The sequence below is a fragment of the Colius striatus genome, chromosome 14, assembly GCF_028858725.1.
Source record: "Colius striatus isolate bColStr4 chromosome 14, bColStr4.1.hap1, whole genome shotgun sequence".
NCBI lineage: Eukaryota > Metazoa > Chordata > Aves > Coliiformes > Coliidae > Colius > Colius striatus.
Window position 1 is genome coordinate 20,258,204 of NC_084772.1, and position 18,717 is coordinate 20,276,920.

Sequence of the window (18,717 nt, forward strand, 5' to 3'; positions counted from 1 at the left end):
GGCAGCACCCCAGGCCCGTGGGCGATGCTCACCTGAAGGCAGGGTGCGGGAAGGGGTGATGTGTCAGGTAGCTGGGATGGTAGTAGGCAGCAGCAGTGGCAGGGTCGAGGCCCAGGGGAGGCAGGGAGGACATGCGCAGGTCCTCGGCCGTGTGGTAGGGCCGGAAGCTGCGCAGGTAATCCTCGGTGACGGCACTGGGAGGCACCACGTGGTGAACGGGCCGCTGCAGGCTGGGGCAGAGAGATGGTCACCGTCACACCCTGTCCCCTGGGGGAGATGTCACCTCCTCCTGGGATGCTCAGAGGGACTGGAGCTCAGAGGGGATGTCCTGCATCCTGCGACATTCCCCCTGACCCATCCATCCCTCCCTCCACCATCACCAGACTCACTTGAGAGGTGGGAAGCGGGAGTCCTGGACCACGGAGCTGGGGGGCAGCCCGAAGGAGTAGGGGGTCCCCAGGAGGTGGGAGGGGACAGCAGGGCCCCCAGCTTTCTCCTGCGTGAGGGGGGGCTCCGAGATGAGACGCTCGCGGCCGCTGCTGCTGCTGCTGCCTCGAGACCCTGCTTCTTGCTGCAAGGCAAAGGGGGAGAAGCACTGAGCAGGGCATGAGGGGACAGCAGGGACTGTCAGGTGTGGGGGGCCCTGTTGTCCCCCAACCCTGAGAGGCTTGGCAGGTCCCCAGAGTACCCACAGGGCCTCTGGTTTGCTCTGGTACCCAGGGGAGATGCATCTGGGAGAGCATCCTCCTGCACCCAGGCTGTCAAAAGGATGGAGGGGCTGAGGGGCCAGGGGGGTTATACAAGGGGGGTACACTGGCAGTGCTGATGGTAGGACAGACCGTACCTGTCTGCACATTTACAGGTCACTTTGTTCATCAGAGCTATTAAACATCTGGGGAGGTTATAGACAGGGCCACGGAAAGCCAGCAGCCCTTTAATAGTGGCCATAAACCTGGGGTCAGCTCAGCACCCCCATAAACCTGGGGTCAGCTCAGCACCTCCCAGACCCCACAGCCAGGCCGGCATCAGCACCCTCACTGTCTGCCATCAGCTCCCCATCCCTGGCACTGGGATGAAGCCTGCTCCCTCCTGATGCCCACAGCAACTGGGGAAGGACCCCCCACAAGTGGGGTTGCCTCAGGGTGACGAGGGACCCTGCAGGGTGTGGGAGTTCAGGGGGTGACCCCTGGCAAGGCACAGGGGGGTTTCCAAATGATATTTGTCATTGCACCTTCTCTGTGAACGGTCAGGAGGAGGAGGAGGAGGGTGGCAGCAGCTCCCCAGCATCATCCCTGCCCCTACCCACCCCTCTCCCTCCCCAGAGCCGGGGGCAGGTCGCAGCCCCCTCCCCGGCCGTCAGGGACGGTCCCAAGGTCACGGCAGCGGCACAAAGGGCGTCCCCAGCCCCCTCCCCCCTGCCCGCGTTAAGGCTCATTGTGAGTGCCAGGCTCTGCTCTAATTACCTCCCCGTCTCGGGGCTTCCCGCTGTGAGCACGGCTCTGGCAGACAATAACCCACGCTCGGTTAACCCCCGTGCTGCCGGGGTCACCGGGAGGAGCTGACACGGGGGAAGGGGGGCACACGGAGAGGGGGAGCAGCCCGACACCCCCCCGCACCCCTCGGAGCGCCCAGGAGATGCTGGGTCCTGCTCCCGTCCCCGTTCCTCCCCACACCCCTCGGCGTTTCTCATCCCTCCCATCCCCTCTCTGCTTTGTGGTTTAATTAGTCTTGCCAAGTGGCATAATCCCCCCGGGAATCTGCTCGGAGCTGCTGCGGAGAGAGGAGAACCACTAACGATGCTTCTTAATTAGCTGCTCCCCCTCCTTCTTCTTCCTCCTCCTCCTCACTCTCCCCTACGGATGGCAGCAGGGGATGATGGCAGCCTGGGGATGAGGCAGCTGGGAGGTGACAGCCAGGAGGACAAGGGACAAAGCAGGGGCAGCACCGTGGTCCCTCAGGAGCAACGTGGCACGGCTGGGCACAAGCAGCGCCGGGCACGGCACCCCGCAGCCTCCACCCCGAGCTGGGGCTGGGGCACCCCCCAAGCTGGACTGTACCTGTCTGCTCTCGCTCCTCCAGACCCCGTTGACCGTCTTGGTGGGGGCGATGGTGACGACGGGGGGTGTGCTGGGCACGCTGTGCCCCCCCGGGGGCACGATGATGGGGCCCATGGGGCCGCGCTTGGGCGTGCTGGCGGGAGAGCTGTGGTTGGTGGCTGGCGAGGACACGGGCGACGACTCGCTGCTTATCGAGGAGCCTGCAATGGAAACGACGCTGAGCTGCAAACACACGGCACTGACACAGCTGCAACTGCCCTCCAACAACGCTGAAGCCCTGCTGGGATGCTCCAAGGGATGGAGTGGGTGCCTGGGGGCAAGGAGGCCAATGGCAGTCTGGGGCATGAAGAGTGTGGGCAGCAGGGCAAGGGAGGTTGTGCTGCCCCTCTGCTCTGCCATAGCTGGGGAGGCCTCAGCTGGAGTCCTGCACCCAGTTCTGGGCTCCCCAGCTGCAGAGAGACAGGGAGCTGCTGGAGAGAGGCCAGTGCAGGGCCACCAGGATGCTGAGGGGATGGAACATGTGTGTGAGGAGGAAAGGCTGCAGCCCTGGGGCTGTTCAGCCTGGGGAAGAGAAGCCTGAGCTCAGGGGCACCTCAGCAACACTCACAAGTACCTAAAGGGTGGGTGTCAGGAGGATGGGGTGACAGTGATAGGACAAGTGGTATTTGCACAAGTTGGGACACAAACAGTTCCACTGGCACAGGAGGAGCAAGTCCTTTGGTGCTGAGGTGAGGGAGCCCTGGCCCAGGCTGCCCAGGGAGGGTGTGGAGGCTCCTTCTGGGGAGGTTTCCAACCCCACCTGGACACGTTCCTGTGCCCCCTGAGCCAGGGGAAGCTGCTTGAGCAGGGGCTGTGGCTGGAGCAGCTCTGCAGGGCCCTTCCAGCCCCCACCACTCTGGGATTCAGTGCACATAGAGTGGTGGGCATCCCTCCAGTCCTCAGGCTGCACCTCCATCCTCTCATCCCAGGGAGCTCTCTCTCAAGGGACTTTGCCCAACAGAGCCTGCCAATCCCCTCACTTCCCTAAAGCCCTTTGTGGGTGCACAGTCCCTGCCCATGCTGCTGCCATGGCACCAGTGACACTGATGGGATGCCAGCCCTGGGGTGGCTGCATCTTCTCCAGCCCAACCCGCAGGCTCCTTGGATCCATCTGCCCAAGTCGTGAGCAGGGGCAGTGGGAGCCCAGGGGCTGGGGGAGCTCCTCCCTCCCTCCCTCCCTTTCTCCCCATCACCCTCAGGCCAGGCTTTGGAGTCATTTGCATAATACATCTGTGTGTGCACCGATCCCACCCCGGGGATGCCAGCAATACTTGCAAGGGAGAAATCGAGATGGAATTAAAGGGAGGTGGGGAAGAAAGCAGAGCTGGAGCAGAAACACAAACACAACATACAACGTTAAGCAGAGCATGTGGTGCCTGGTGCTGGCTCCTAAATCCCAGCTGGGCAGCTTGGGGGGCTCCTATCTCCCCAGAACCCTGCTGCCACCCAGCAGCTCGCAGTCTGGGCCCAGGGAAGGTTTCTGACATGCTGTCAGGGACTGGCTACTGGCCACGGAGAGGTGGCCCGTGGTCACGGCAGGATGCCTGCCAAGAGGTGACAGTTCTGGCTCTGAGCCTGGCACTGAGAGGGGCCTTGTCTCCCCCGAGCCTGCAGTTTGGCTCCTTGGGGGTGTGGAAGCCAGCCCCTTGCCCTACAAGTGTGCAAGCTGGCTCCCTGCCCTGTAAGCACACAGGCAGCCTCCCCTGAGCCTACAAAGCAGCTCCTCGCCCTACAAGCCTGCAACTCATCTCCACCCCCCTCCAACAGCCCCACATGCCCCTCACCACACTCCCCCCCAGCCCCAGGGTACCACTGGGAGGGAGCAAGGGTTGGTAAAGCCCTTGAAGCTGCTGCAGTCCCAGCCCTCCCCTCACCCTGCCCAGCCCAGCACTGACCCACAGCCCTCAGCACCTCAGCTCCAGGGCTTTGGGATCCCTCCAGGGCTGGGCACTCCCCCAGCTCCCTGGGCAGCCTGGCACAGGGGCTGACACCCCTCTCAGGGAAACAGTTCTGCCTCAGCTCCAACCTCAACCTCCCCTGGGGCAATTTGAGCCCCTTTCCTCTTGTCCTGTTACTTGGGAGCAGAGTCTGACCCCCAGCTCCCTGCAGCCTCCTGTCAGGGAGTGTCAGAGAGGGCTCCTGTCTCCCCTCAGCCTCCTCTTCTCCAGGCTCAACACCCCCATTCCCTCAGCCCCTCTCCAGCCCCTTGTGCTCCAGCCCCTTCCCCAGCTCAGTGCCCGGCTCTGGCCACGCTGCAGCCCCTCAGTGTCCCTGTGGCAGTGAGTGAGGGGCCCAGCACTGACACAGCCCTGGAGCTGCAGCCCCTCAGTGTCCCTGTGGCAGTGAGTGAGGGGCCCAGCACTGAGCACAGCCCTGGAGCTGCAGCCCCTCAGTGTCCCTGTGGCAGTGAGTGAGGGGCACAGCACTGAGCACAGCCCTGGAGCTGCAGTCTCCCCAGGGCCCAGCACAGGGGCACAATCCCTGCCCTGCTCCTGCTGACAGAGAATCCCCAGCACCCTCACATGCAAGGTGAAGGTCTCTCAGCAGCACAGGGCCCAAGTGCAGTGTCCTGCTGCCTCCTCCTTTGCCTCATTAATCCCTCCCGAGTCGCTCCGAATCGCTTTCACTTCAAGAGCAGCCAGGCTGGGGGACAGAGAAAGGCTGCCCCGACAAAGGCAGCCGCTGATACGGATTTGACACCCACTGAAGTCTATCTTGTCAGCACAAGGCCAACAACAATTAGCAGCCTAATCCCCTCTGAGCTGGGAAGCCATTCCTCCCCACGCGATAGCGTTAACAATCAATACCATCACAATGAGCCCGGCAATTAATGAAGCTAAAGTCTTACTTCAGAACCTTAATTCTCGCTGTGTGGCTTTAAACGGGAGGGTTTGTGATCGTTATAATTAACTGGTGGTATTCAGCCAGGAGTTAGTCAATGAAACTAATCTGGATTGGAGATGACAAGAGGCACAGTGTGATGGTGTCACCTTTGTTTTCTGACCTCCCGCTTTCCGCTCGGCGATAGCAGATTAGCAGCCTGGGCTGACAGGCAAATGTAATTAACAGCTGAGACCCTGAAGGAGGAGGAGGAAGGGGGAAGAAAGGAAGGGAGGGGGAATAAAACCCACCCTGGGGACAGCCCCGGGGTAGGATGGGAGGCAGCAGGCCCTGGACAGCCCCTGGGTAGGATGGGAGGCAGCAGGGAGATGGCTTCAGTGGCTTCTTGGGACTTAGTTGGGATGAGCCCCTGCAGCTGGGGATGCTGTGGGGGAAGCAAGGCATCCCTAGGGATGGTCTGGCTGCTGGTCCATAAAGACAGGGGAAAGCCATGGATCTGCATCCACCACAGTCCAGCATCTCCCATTGTGAGAAGGGAAGTGGGGCGAGAATTTGGGGGCAAAGCAATTCACTTCCCAGGGCTAAAAACCACAGTGTGGAGAAAAACCCCCTTCCCAACACACACTTAAACCATTGCTTATTAAAAAAACCCAGGATGAACCACTCTGGGCACTCAGATGGGAAAGAGGGGTGTGATAAAAACCTGTGCAGATGTTAAGGGGAAATCCCAAGGGAACACATCTGCTTCTCTCCAGCACCACAAATTCCAAGCCAAAACCTGCTGGCCTCCCCTCAGACAGGCTCAGCAGCACGGTGGGGGAATGAGCTGTGGAGTGTGGGGGCAAGGAAAAGCAAAGCAATCCCCCAAACCCAACCAACCATCCCAAAGGAAGCAGATGGGCTGTGGGGGAGGGTGCTGGGGGGAAGCAGGAGCTCCCAGAGAGGCTGAAGCATCACCAAAGGCCTGTTCCCTCGCTGTCACAGGGATCTGGTGTCCCTACATGCTCCCTCAGGTCATGGCCATGCTGGGGCATTTCAGGGCTGGTGGGGGCTAAGAGGAAGGGCTTGTGGATAGCACCTGAAAAGAAGGATCTTCCACAAAGAGCCTTGCAAAAGGGGCTTTCCTAAAAGGCCTTCCAAAGAACCACCCTGCCAAAGCTTGGGCATCTTCCTCAGGGATCCAAGTGCCCCGGTGGTGGGCAAGGACCCAGTGGTGAGCACTCACTAATGGAAATAACAGGGAGAAAAGGCATTTCGTGGCAGATGGGTGATGCCAGCAGTCTCCCAGTGAAGCTCTTTGCAGCCCATGGCCAGGCTCATCCTGAGTGTGTGGGATAGCTCCAGTGATTCCTGCAGGACCTCTGGCTGCTCTGGCACCACAGCAGCACCTCACACCCAAGACCATTGCAGGGTGACGAGGAACACCCCAGGGGCACCCAAATTGCTCTTTATCCAGGCAATTTGGCTGGGGAAGGAATAGATTTGAAGAGCCTCTGGGAAAAAAACCCCACAAACAACAACCCAGCATGGAGGATCTCACTAACATGTGTAAGTATCTAAATGGTGGGTGGCAGGAGGTTGGGACATCCCTTTTTTTCTATGGTATCCAGTGACAGGACAAGGGGTGATGGGATGAAGCTGGAACACAGAAAGTCCCATTTAAACATAAGGAAAAGCTATTTCAGTGCTGAGGTGAGGGAGCCCTGGCCCAGGCTGCCCAAGGAGAGGGTGGAGGCTCCTTCTCAGGAGGTTTCCAAACCCAAATGGACACATTCCTGTGTGACCTGATCTAGGTGGGAGCTGCTTCTGCAGGGAGTTGGACTGGATGAGTTCTAAAAGTCCCTTCCAGCTCCTGTCATGCTGTGATTCTCTGAAGCATGGTGGGAGCAGGGCTGGGGGAGCAGGGATAGACAAGGTGCTCCCTCAGGGTACAGTGCTTGGATTATTGGGGCTGAACTGCACTTCTAAACTGCTCCCTGGAGACACGAGGCTGGGAGACAAAAGGAAACGGAGAGAAAACGTTGGCTCCTGGTTGGTAGCAGGGTGGGGAAAGGCCGTGCTGCTCCCCCAGCTTCCCCCCAGCCCTGCCCAGCCCTGCCCAGCCCCTGGCCGTACCTCTGGGCTCCTCGGCCTGCTTGGCCAGCTTGCGGAGCGCGGCGGCGAAGCTGGAGGAAGGTGCTGCCTGGACGGACAAAGTGCTGCTGGCTGCTGGGCTGCCATTGGGGACGATGGAGCCGTTGAGGGGGGACGGGGTGAGGGGGCTGACGGTGGCCGTGGTGCGGGTGGCAGTGGAGAGCATTCCTAAGGACGGCGACTTCGGCTCATGGCTCATGCCTGCCAGCGAGAGAAAGCCACGTCACGCAGGGACAACGGGGGTGGGAGAGCAGAAAGTGTATCCCCAAATCCCTCCCCTCCCAGAGCAGGAACGATCAAGACCTTCCCTCTGCTTCAACACCTTCCCCTAAATGCACCCCTGGTTCATGCAATGGTGGGGAAGTGAGTGGGCAGGTGTGAGCCCCCTGTGCTACCCAGCCAGCAGCTTGTAGAAGCTTGCTCCTGGCAAGTAAGGTGCTGAGAGGGCCACTGGCTGCTGCCAGCATCCCCCAGCCACACTGACCCCCATAAAGGCACTGGGGGGGCTCAGCAGGGCCCTGCAGGAAGGGAGAAGGTGTTTGGGGAAGACATAGGAATGCCAGTATCCTGATGGAGGTGATGGGGAGAGGAGCAGCCCCCTGACTCACGTGGTACTGCCAAAACCCAAAGTGCCACTGCTGCAACCCCAACTGCCAGCATGGCACCCCCAAATCCACACCACTGCACCCTCAGATCCCCAGCACAGCATCCTGGAGATCCCAGCACTGCAACCCCAAATCCTCCCATTGCAATTCCAAACCCTCACCATGGCACCCCCAAATCCATGCCACTGCCCCTCCCCATCCCCAGCAGAGTATCCTGGAGATCCCAGCACTGCAACCCCAAATCCCCCCATTGCAATTCCAAACCCTCACCATGGCACCCCCAAATCCATGCCACTGCCCCTCCCCATCCCCAGCAGAGTATCCTGGAGATCCCAGCACTGCAACCCCAAATCCCCCCATTGCAATTCCAAACCCTCACCATGGCACCCCCAAATCCATGCCACTGCCCCTCCCCATCCCCAGCAGAGTATCCTGGAGATCCCAGCACTGCAACCCCAAATCCCCCCATTGCAATTCCAAACCCTCACCATGGCACCCCCAAATCCATGCCACTACTCCACCCCCATCCCCAGCACAGCATCCTGGAGACCCCAGCACTGCACCCCCAAATCCCCCCATTGCAATTCCAAACCCTCACTATGGCACCCCCAAATCCATGCCACTACTCCCCCCCCATCCCCAGCACAGCATCCTGGAGACCCCAGCACTGCACCCCCAAATCCCCCCATTGCAATTCCAAACCCTCACCATCGCAGCCACAAATTCCCACCACGAGCATCTTCAAACCCTCACCATGGCACCCCCAAATCCACACCACTGTCCCCCCAAATCCCCAGCACGGCATCCTGGAGACCCCAGCACTGCACCCCCAAATACCCCATTGCAACTCCAAATCCTCACTGTTGCAGCCCAAAGCTCCCACCACAGGCACCTCCACACCCTCAAGTCCCCATCGTTGCCCCCCTAAAGCACAGAGACCACAGTGGCCCCTAAGGGTGGGTGAGCAAGAGGCTGCAGCCCCTCCTCACCTCTTCACTGTGCCCCTCCTTGACTCCAGGGCTCTCCAGCTCCTGAAACAGCAACTGCTGATGTCAGGGCCCTTAAAATAGACTTCCAAACGAGCAGCTTCATTAACACCAGCCTAAAATTAGCTGCAGTCCCAGGTGGGCAGGCGGGGGCAGGGCTGAGGGGCAGCCCCCTCCCCCAGCTCCCAGCAGGGCTGGAGGCAGCTCCAGGCACTGGCAACACGGAATACCCCGAGGCATCCCCCTGCAGAGGGTGTCTGGGCAGAGCAGCGGGCGCCAGGGGAGCTGGGGGGCCACCGGTGCCACTCAGCGTTGATTAATCTTTGCCCCCCGGCCCCAGGAGAGGCGGCCGGCGCGGCGGCGTGCGCTCCCCTCTGCCCTCATTACACAAGCATTTATTAACTCCGGTGCTCTCAGCCATTGACTGCAGCCTTGTCGACACGCTCAGCTCATGTAAATTCATTACCAGAACAGCTGGGAAGCAAACCCTGTTGTGCTGTGCTGGCCTGGCCCGGGCACACACCCCTCCACCACTCCCAAGGGCTCTGCACCAGCCTGCAGACCCCCAGATGAGCACCCGGGTGCATCCCAGAGAGCAGAGCACAGGGCTCTGCCTGCAGCACCGTGTACCAGTGGGCAGCCAGCACTCCAGGCACAGCCTGGCATCTCCTGGGTACAACCCCATGCCCTCCAGGCATTGCCCTGCATCCTCCAGGCACTGTCCCACATGCCCAGGGCACAGTGCTGCATCCCCTAGGCACATCCCTGCATCCTCCAGGCGCAGCCCTTGGAACCCCAGGCACCGCCTGGCACTCCCTTGGCACACCCCTGCAACCCCCCCAAGGGCATTTCTCAGTGCCTCCCACCCTCCTCCTCAGCTGTTAACCCCCTCAATACCCACCCCCCAGCCTCAATCCAAGGCTGGGGAGCGTTTGCTGACCAGCCTGCGGGGGATCAGGGATCGGCACAGGGGGGCTGACGGGAAGCACAGCCCGTGTGATGCTCAGCTGATCTCCGTGGCCCCAAATGCCTGCCAGCAGAGCCGTGATCCCGCCGGGACTGGGGCAGTTGTGAGGCTGCAGCTCAGCTCGGGGCGGGGGAGCACGCGGGGAGCTCGTGTTGCCCGCAGGGCTGGCTGGCCAAGGCTCAGCTGGGCCTCTGCTCTGCCCCAGCCTCAAGCTCCTGGAAACCAGTTTTGCCACTCCTGCCCGCTGATAAAATCGACGCCTCCTCCCCGGCTGGAGCCCGAGCTGTGCCGCTCACCTGCCGTGCCCCAACCCGGCTGGCGTCCGTCTGTCCGGGCGGCCCCGGGGGGAACGGCGGCGTGGGGAAACTGAGGCACGGATGGGGATGGGGATGCACTCACCACCACGGGTGCCTGAGGCCTCCCCTTAGCCCTCACCCTCCTCCTGCCTCTCCCTGGCTGCTTTTCCCCAGCAGGCAGATCCGTGTGGAAAAACAGGTCAAGTGGGGAGGCTGGCGGCAGCGCGGGGTCAGGGCAGCGAGCGGGGAGCCATGCCCAGGCGGGGCAGGACGCAGCCCTACGGGGTGCAGGGCGAGGGGCTGGCACCGCCGTGTGCCTTCCCAGGTGGGGTGGGGTGTGCAGGGTGGCTGGGACCCTTCCTGAGGCCACGGTGGAGGCTGGGGACTGTGCAGTGTGACACCACGTCCCGTCCCCTCTCCCGCGGCGTGTGCTGGGCGCAGCGGTATGGGGAGCGTCTGGTGTGGCCGGCGCCTGCTGGCTGCCAGCCCCTGCCCGGCGGGAGGAGGAGGAGGAAGAGACACCAGCACCATCACCATGTCCCCCTCACCCTTCCCCATGCCATCCCCCAGCCTGGCACCCCTTCCTGCAGTGCCACAGACGCCACCGGCCACGGGGTCGGCATCTTAGTGCAGGACCCCATCCCCTGAGTGGGGACAGGGGGGAGGGGATGTCCCTGCCTCCCGGCCCCCCACCATCCCCGGCGCAGGGCTGGGAGCTGGGAGCGTGCCATCTCCTCTCCATCTGCTCCTGATGACGCTGGCGGGTTTTTTGGCAGCGGGAGCCTCCTCCGGCAGCGAGAGCAGAACCAGTCTGGCTGCCTGGTGGGGCTGGAGACAAATAAACACGGCGGCAGGCGGCGCGGGCAGGAGCGGGGCAGGGACGGGCTCCCAGCACCCCCAAACCCCAGCACCCCTCCGAGGCGAGGGCTGGCACGGCTGTGGGTCACCCTCCACGGCACAGCAAAGCTTCACACCTCGGTTTAACCCCTGAACACACACACACACACACAACCCTTCCCCACCCCCAGCACCTTGAAAGGCCCCTAATGAGCATGAAGTGCCCTTGCGAGCAGATTGCCATTGAACTCAGCCCGCGTTCAAAGCCACTGCTCGGAGCTGCCGGCTCCCGGAGCTGCAACTAATAATTTATTACCAAATAGGAGCAGGCAGCAGCTCCAGCCCCTGGCAAATGGAGCGGAAAAAGCCCCAGCACGGCGGGAGGCCGAGGCAGCAGGGAGGGATGAGCACCCCACATCCTCCCCCTCGGTGCCTGGGCTCTCTCTGGATGGCTCCCCGAGGGATTTGGGGTGATGCCCCATGGATTGAAGCGTGTGTGTGTGTGTGTGTGTGTGTCCCCTGTCACCCCCAGCTCCCGCTCCGGAGCTGCATCCAGCTGCATGCTCTGAGTGGGAACAGCTGCTTTGCTCAATGCTAATGGCTTCACATTGTCAAGCCCCCTCCTTTCCCTTCCCCTGCAGCAGGCAGGGACCCCCTCCCCTTGCTGCCAGGAGGGCAGGCAGCCAGGGCCAGCACGTGCCCATGGTCACCCCAACACCTCCCTCTGACACCCCCTGGAGAGGCAGCAGAAGGGATGGGCAGCAGGGACCGTGTCCCACCCAGCCTCCACGCGCTGCCCTCGTTACAACACGCTCCATTAATTAATTAACGGATCAATCAGAGCCCGCGCTCCTGCCCTCCCTCCCCACAGCTGACAGGGGTGGCCCGACTCTGACTCGGCCTCCCCAGGCATGGAGAGACACCAGCACAGCCTCTGTCTGTTCTTAGCTGCCTGAGGACTCACTCCCCACCCTGGCCAGCTCCCCAGCACCCTTGGAAGGATCCGGATGGATCCCCAGGGGCGAGGAGCACCTTGTTGGCCAGGGATGGGACTGGGGGCACCCCGGTGCAGCGCTGAGCCCCCAAGCACACGGCACTATTAGCTGGCTGGGTCTCCATCGATCACTCCTCCATGGACCATTGATCTGGCAAACGACAACAGGCAAACTATTAAGAGCTTGTTTGGAGGGCGCAGCACCCAGGAGGGGATTGTTTTTCTCCCTTCCCATGCCCAGCCCAACCAGCCCCGGGTGCTCTTTAAGCCCATTGGAAATCAGGCTGGTGAAAGACTGCTTCAAAGCAACTTTCTTCCCCAACAGAACAAGCTGGGGGGCTTCAAAGATAAAGTGCCTGTGCCCAAAGGATGCCACCAGCCCCACAGCCCCTCTCAGCAGTATCCAGGTTGGGATGGTGGCTCCCTTCAGCTCTCAGTGCCCAGATCTGGGTGCCAGCCATACCTCAGAGCCCACCTTGGCTTTGGGGGAAGCAGGGTACAGCCCCCACACCTTCTCTATGGGTGGTGTAGAGGAGCTGCTGCTGGGGGCTGAATGTGGGGTGTGAGGCCGGGTGTCAGGCATCACCCCACACTGCTGGGCACTGCATGGGACTGCCAGGTACTGCGGGTGGCTACCGAGTATTTGCAGGGGGCTGCTGGGCGCTGTGTGGTGCCGCCCTGGGCTGCATGGCACTGCCAGGCATCATTTGGTGCTGTTGGGTATTTCACAGGGCTGTTGGGCATTTCCCAGCACCATCAGGCACGTCGTGGTGCCACTGGGCACTGCACAGTGCCGCCGGGCATCGCACAGCACCGCTGGGCAACGTGTGTGCCAGCGCCAGGCATCTCCTGGCACTGCCAAACCTCACACGCTGCCCGGGAGCACCGTGAGGGCCAGGAGCTGGTGATGCCCGGTGTGCCCACGCTGCCCTCCCACCCGTGTGCCCCGTCACCATCGCCGCTGGCCACGGCCACGCCACGGGCAGCGCGGGCTTTGCCGGCAGCGGCGCATTGTTCTCGGCACAAGGAGCCCTTGCCCAGCAGATGGCAGGTATAACAAAGCAGCTTGCTGCGGCCAAGCCAATTATTTATCTAATTATGATTTACCACTTAACCACATGATCTTTCTGCAGAGTTGTGGGCAATTAAAACCGGGGTGATTATGTGGATTATGCAAATCGGCTGGAGCGGAGCGAATAAAATTGAAGATTAAGAGTTTCACGCAGGCTGGATCTTGCACGGGGCAGGTCCTGGCGGGGCAGGGGGGGACGCAGGGGCAGGGGGCCAGCACCCAGCCGAGCCCAGGGGGCTACGGGCCAGCATTAGGAGGTGCCAGGGGGTGAGGCAAGGAGATGCCTCCTGCCATCTCGCTGCCTTTGAGGCTCTCCCATCCCTTTTCCAGCAGAGCCAAGAGGGTCCCAGAGCCCAAAGCAGCCCCCACCATGGGGGTGAGTGCCTGGCAGACAGCACCCAGTGACGGGGATTTCCCAGAGCCCACCCTGACTGCACCCCAAATGGGAGAGGGGGTGGGTTACACTGCACAGCCCCATCCCTCGACACATCCACAGGCACCTGAAGGACTCTGGGGGTGATGGGTATTAATACCAGGTATTAGGAAGGAGTATTAATACCAGAGCCTGGCAGATGACTCTGCCTGCCCTGAGATGAGATTTATGCACGGCCTGAACTCCAGAACCACACCAGTATTAATGGTAATGCCTCGTGTCCCAGCAAAGGTCATGGGCAAGCTCCATCCATCCCACCGTGCCACCAGCACAGCTGGGGGTCTGGGCAGGATGAGGAGGACCCTCCACACTCCCAGGGTTCCCCCACAGTAGCTGATGTGGTTTCTGAGGGTGCAGATGGCCCAGCACGGGCCACAGGGAAGGTTTTACCTTGGGATAAGGAACGAGCGCTGGCAAACGGCAAATTCCCCGCATGTATTTTCATTTTCCTAATACCGGCGCCATCTGCTCCCAGTCGCTGCCCCCCCTTTGCTTACAAGATGCTGCAGAGGTCTCGGTGACACCTTGGCATGCTCCTCATCCAGGAGCCCTGGCATCCCTTGCAGTGTCCCACGGGGTCCCCAGGAGCCAGGCCAGGGTCCCACCATCACTTTGATGCGTCTGACCCTGTCCGTGAAGACCCCCATTGAGAAACAGGCACCAGCGAGGAGGGTTTGAAGCAGTGGTGATGCCCGTGGGGCTGAACTGTGCCAAGGATGGGCACAATAAGCCCATGGGACAGCTCTGGGATGTTCTTTGCCCCAGGGGAAGACCAACCAACACCTAGGTTCGGGGGTTTGGCACCAAGAGGAGCAGATCCCCCCCTTCCCACGCCGGGATTTAGGGTGATTAGTGCCGGTGATCCCCTGTGCCGGTGTTGGCCGGTGCCCTTGTGCTTGCAGCATCTTCCCTTTTCGCCCACAGTAATCCTCAGCCTTTCCAGCAAATTATTAAAATTCACTTATATTTAATCTGCCTGCTGGAATTAATTGAATTTCCACGCTTGGCAAATGTCAGTGGGTGCACACAGCCTCCCGGCAGGGACCCGGCTGCAGGTGCAGCGGGAGCAGCCCCAGCCTTTTACCCCTCTCCAGGGACAGATTTCCCCCAGGGGGACGGGACAGGGTGCTCAGGGCACCCGTTGGTGCTGAGTGGTGGGATGTATGGGTGCCAGCACCTTCCTGGCTCTGCAGGGGATGCACAGTGGCACCAGGCATGTGTCCACCAAACCTGGTCCCCTCCACGGGCCGTGCAGCAAGCGCTCCCCAAACCCACAGCACTGGCTTTAGAGAGGACACGGGGAGCTCCTCTCTTCCCACCCCACATCCCTGCCAGAGAGTTACCAGCTCCATGATGGGTGCTGGGAAGCAGAGCCTTCCTCCCCTCCCCACCATCCTCCTCCACAATTACCAAAGCCTCTAATTTGCCCTCGGGGAAGGCCGAGGGAAAACAGCCTCTATTTTGCCGGTAATAAGGCCTCCAGACAAAGGCGGGATGAGCCATTCAGCGGGGGGAAGGGGCCGGTTTCTGGGGAAGGGAGAGGTTCCCTCCTGCTTAGGGACACAGCCCAGCATCCCGGGATGCCCCAAAGCCCCATCCCCACGGAGTGCTGAGCTGAGGATGTGCAGCAGGGCGCTGGGGACGCTCCTGCAGCCACAGCCACGCCAGCACTGACCCGTCCCCAGCTCCCGGGGGACAGCCCCTGCTCGGGGATGCTCTCTCTCCATCCTCTGCCTCTGCACCCAGACAGAGAAGCTGACGGTTGCCATGAGCCGCGGGGGACCCCGGGGCCCTGGAAGGCAACTTCCAAACTTCACCGGCGCTCGCCTCCTTCACCCCCCCCCCCCAAACACCCGCCCGGGATTATCATAAATTAAGACGTAATTACTCCATGGAAATTTACAGCACAAAGCTGCGGCGCTAACAAGTGTGTTTGGCGGCACCGGGGGGAGATACAAAGCGCTATTGTCTGGCGGGCGCCAAAAAACCTGCTCTGCCCCCAAAACGCAGCTTGCCGGGGCTGGGGAAGGGGCTGGGGATGCGCAGACTCCATCCTGAGCACCGCGTGGCCGTGGGGATGGAAGAGCAGAGTCCCAGCCTGCAGGGATGGGAGAGACTCTCCAGCATGATGGGTGCCCTCCTGCCCCGAGGCTCTGCTCCCCACCTGATGGCACGGCGCCTCTAACAAAGACATCTCCTTTATTTCCCTGCACGGGGTCAGCTCCCACCCACGGGTGCTGCAGAGCCAGCAAAACCCCAGCTCCCACAGCACCGACTTCAGCACGCACGGGGTTAAAAACCAATTCCCCGGGGACTTCGGGGAGGTGGGAAAGGGGGAGGAGGGGGAAGGAGATGAGTGCCAGCCTGTGCTGCCACGCTCCCCCAGCTGCCACCAGCATTAAAAAATCATAATCAACGTGGGATGGAAGAAAAAAAACCCACCCCAACCCCAACCCAACAACACAGCGCGAAAAAAACCGAGGCGGCTAAAACAAACCCGGCAATAAAGGAGCCGGGATCCTCGCAAAGCTGGCTCTGCAATTAAGCAGTTTTCTGCTGTACGCCGATAATCACCTAATTATACTATTAATGACAGTTCAACCTGCTTGGAAATAAAAGGACATTCTTCCATAACAGGATGCCAGCTGTTTGTTACAGATGTCAAACATCTTTAAAGCGTTATTATTAAAAGAAGGGAGGGGAAGAGGGGGGGGGGGGGGGTGAAGGAGAAAGCTTGGTGATGCAGAAAAGCTGCAGCTTTCCCCCCCCCGGAAGCTCTTTGCAGGAGAGGGGTGGGGGGCTGTGTGTGTCCCCTGGTTTTTAGTGCCAGGGGAGCATCCCTCCTGGCGCCGTTTGTTGTGACAAACACCCCGCGTGGGTTGAGGTTCACTAAGCATGGTGTGGGGGGAAATAAAGGTGAAAAATTAATAGCAAGACAAGGGAAAGGAGAAGGGAGAGAAGGAAAGGGGGATACACACACCCCGCTGCCAGGCTCGGGGCAGGCCTGGCCCCCGGCTGCGGGCAGTGCACGTGCCGCGGTGCCGTGCCAAGGAGGAGCGTCCCTGGCAGGTGCCATCGAGCTGGTGCCAAGGAAAGGGGAAAGAGGCAGGGGGGGGACACACCGGAGATAAAGGAAGCACCTGCTCTCCCTCCTCCCCACAAAAACCCCACACAGCCGGCGTGGGTTTGCAGGTGAGTGATGCCTGCAGCATCCCAGGGACCCCAGGGAGGAAGGAAGATGGGGGGGTGGCAGCAGTACCCCGCTTTCATCAGGAGCCAAATCCCCCCGAGGGTAATTCCACCTGGCCTGCTCTGCACTGTGGCTGGGGTCCCGGGAGGGGGTGGCAGTGGGTGCCCACCGGCCACGGGGCGATGCCAGCGCCGCATTACACAGCCGCCCCCACAGCCGCCAGCCTGCCCACCCTGTCCTACATAGTCACAGGCAAAGCTGCCCTTAAAACCATCGGGAACCAGGCTTAGCCCAGGAATAAAGAGATTATGGAAAGGACTGGGGCAGGAAGAAAATGAGAGAGAAAAAGGGGGTGTCTGGGAATAATTCACACCCTGCCATGTGGCTACTGACATCCCGGGTACCGGCGGGGCCCTGGCGTGAGCAGGGTGGCTGCAGACAGGCACTGCATTGGAGGTGCCCACCCACCCCCTCCCAGCTGGGGGACTGCAGTTGAGACACCCCTCCCCAGGGCAGCACCCCCAGCCTTGCCCCCTTGGCACACACCAGGCTGGCACCAGTCCCCGCTCATCAGACAGGATCCAGCAGGGAAAAACCACCTGGGAAGCATCATCCCGAGCCCAGGGCGATGCCCCCAGTCCCCCGAGCCAGCCTGCAGCCCCTGCCTGCAACCCCCCTTCCCTCCTCTCTCCCCGCCTCAAACCATCTCGGGGAAGCTGGAAAGTGGTTGACATGGTTGCCATAGCGACCGAATTTAGGACTGGTGAGAGGAGGAGGAGGATGCTGGGGTGGGCAAAGGAGGAAGGCGGGAGGGAAGGCTTCCCAGCACTCCAACACAGTCCAGACCCCCGCGGCATCCCTAACCCCTCCTCCCCTCAGCACCCCACAAGCAGCACCCTCCGGCACCCTTCACCCACACACCCAGGCTGAGGCTGAAGGGTTGGGGCTGAAGGGCAACCCCCAACCACAGCACACAGCCAGGGGCTGCCAAGAGCCGGGGGCTCAGCCCCGAGCCCCCCAGAGCCACGCCGGGGGCGGCCGCCCCAGCCGGCGCTGCCGAGAGCCGCCGGTGACTCACGCCTCAGCCAGCGGCACCCGCCGAGCGGGTGTTTACGCGGCATCACCCGGCTCCCTCCATCTGCTTTGATCCACGGGCTAAATATTACCGGCCCCAGCATAAAAATAGGAACCACTGGGGAAGGTCCTGAGTCAGCAGCATCCGCTGCCGGGCGCCCGCTGCCATCCTCCCCGGCACACCGAGGTACCCGGCACGCCTCACCGCGCAGGCCTGGGGGCTGATGGCAGTTTGGGGATACCTATGAGGAAAGAGGGGATCCCAAAAGGCTGTGTGCATTCAGGTGCCACCCTGGGATGTGCTGGAGCAGCCAGCCAGGCCCTTGAGGATGCTCTGTGTCTCCAAGGAGTGCCACTGTCCCCAGGGGATGCTGGCACAGGCAGCTTGAGCGTGGTTCCCACACGCATCGGTGGGGAATGGGGTCCCCTCCCTGGCCCCCTGTTCTCAACTACCCTTCATGCCAGATCCCCACCGTGCCTGGGGACACCTCGCAGCTGGTTGAGCCCTGTCACACATCTCCAAGACCAGAGGGACAGAAGCATCGGTGAGCAGGGGGATGGAGGGGACGGGAGCACCAGTCACCAGGTGGGTAGAAGGGACAGGAGCTCCAGTGACTAGGTGTATGCAGGGGACAGGAGCTCCAGTGACTAGGTGTATGCAGGGGACAGGAGCTCCAGTGACTAGGGATGGAGAAGAGAGGAGCATCAGTGACCAGGAGCACAGGTTACAGGAGCAGCGGTCACCAGGAGGACAGAGGTGATAGGAACATTGGCGACCAGAAGGATGCAGGGACACAGAGGAGCTGACCAGATGCCCTACCAGCCAAGCCAGGAGAGCGAGCCACCGAGGAGTGTGACACAGGCAGTCCCTGAGGCAGTGACAGTCCCCAGCAGGACTTGCACGGCTGAGTCACGGCCACCAGCCCAGTGCTGCCACAAGCCCTGTGAGCCCACAGCCACCAGCCCAGCGCTGCCACGAGCCCTGTGAGCCCACAGCAGAGGGAAGGTTCCCATCTCCATCTGCTCCCACCTGACCTGGCCCACCAGCAGCTCCTGACGCCGGGGCAGCTGCTGCCAGCGACTTCTCTGCTTGCCAGCGCCTCGAGCGTAATTTCCCCTAATTGCTTTAGAGCTCGCAGCCTGACACTGCCATGCTCCTCTCTGGCTTGCTTTTCTCCTCTCATTTTTTTTCC

General features: G+C 61.4%; 1 protein-coding gene across 4 annotated transcripts in view; it reads right to left on the minus strand.

Moving 5' to 3' along the window:
• Window positions 1–18,717, minus strand: part of GSE1 (Gse1 coiled-coil protein) — a 100,464-nt gene that overhangs the window by 9,517 nt on the left and 72,230 nt on the right. For all 4 annotated transcript variants that reach the window (XM_062007177.1, XM_062007176.1, XM_062007178.1 and 1 more), the window contains 4 exons: window positions 7,053–7,271; window positions 2,058–2,257; window positions 390–571; window positions 33–230 (listed from right to left, as the gene is read on the minus strand). In XM_062007177.1, coding sequence (XP_061863161.1) covers window positions 33–230; window positions 390–571; window positions 2,058–2,257; window positions 7,053–7,271 — 799 coding nt within the window. The remainder of the gene's footprint in view (window positions 1–32; window positions 231–389; window positions 572–2,057; window positions 2,258–7,052; window positions 7,272–18,717) is intronic.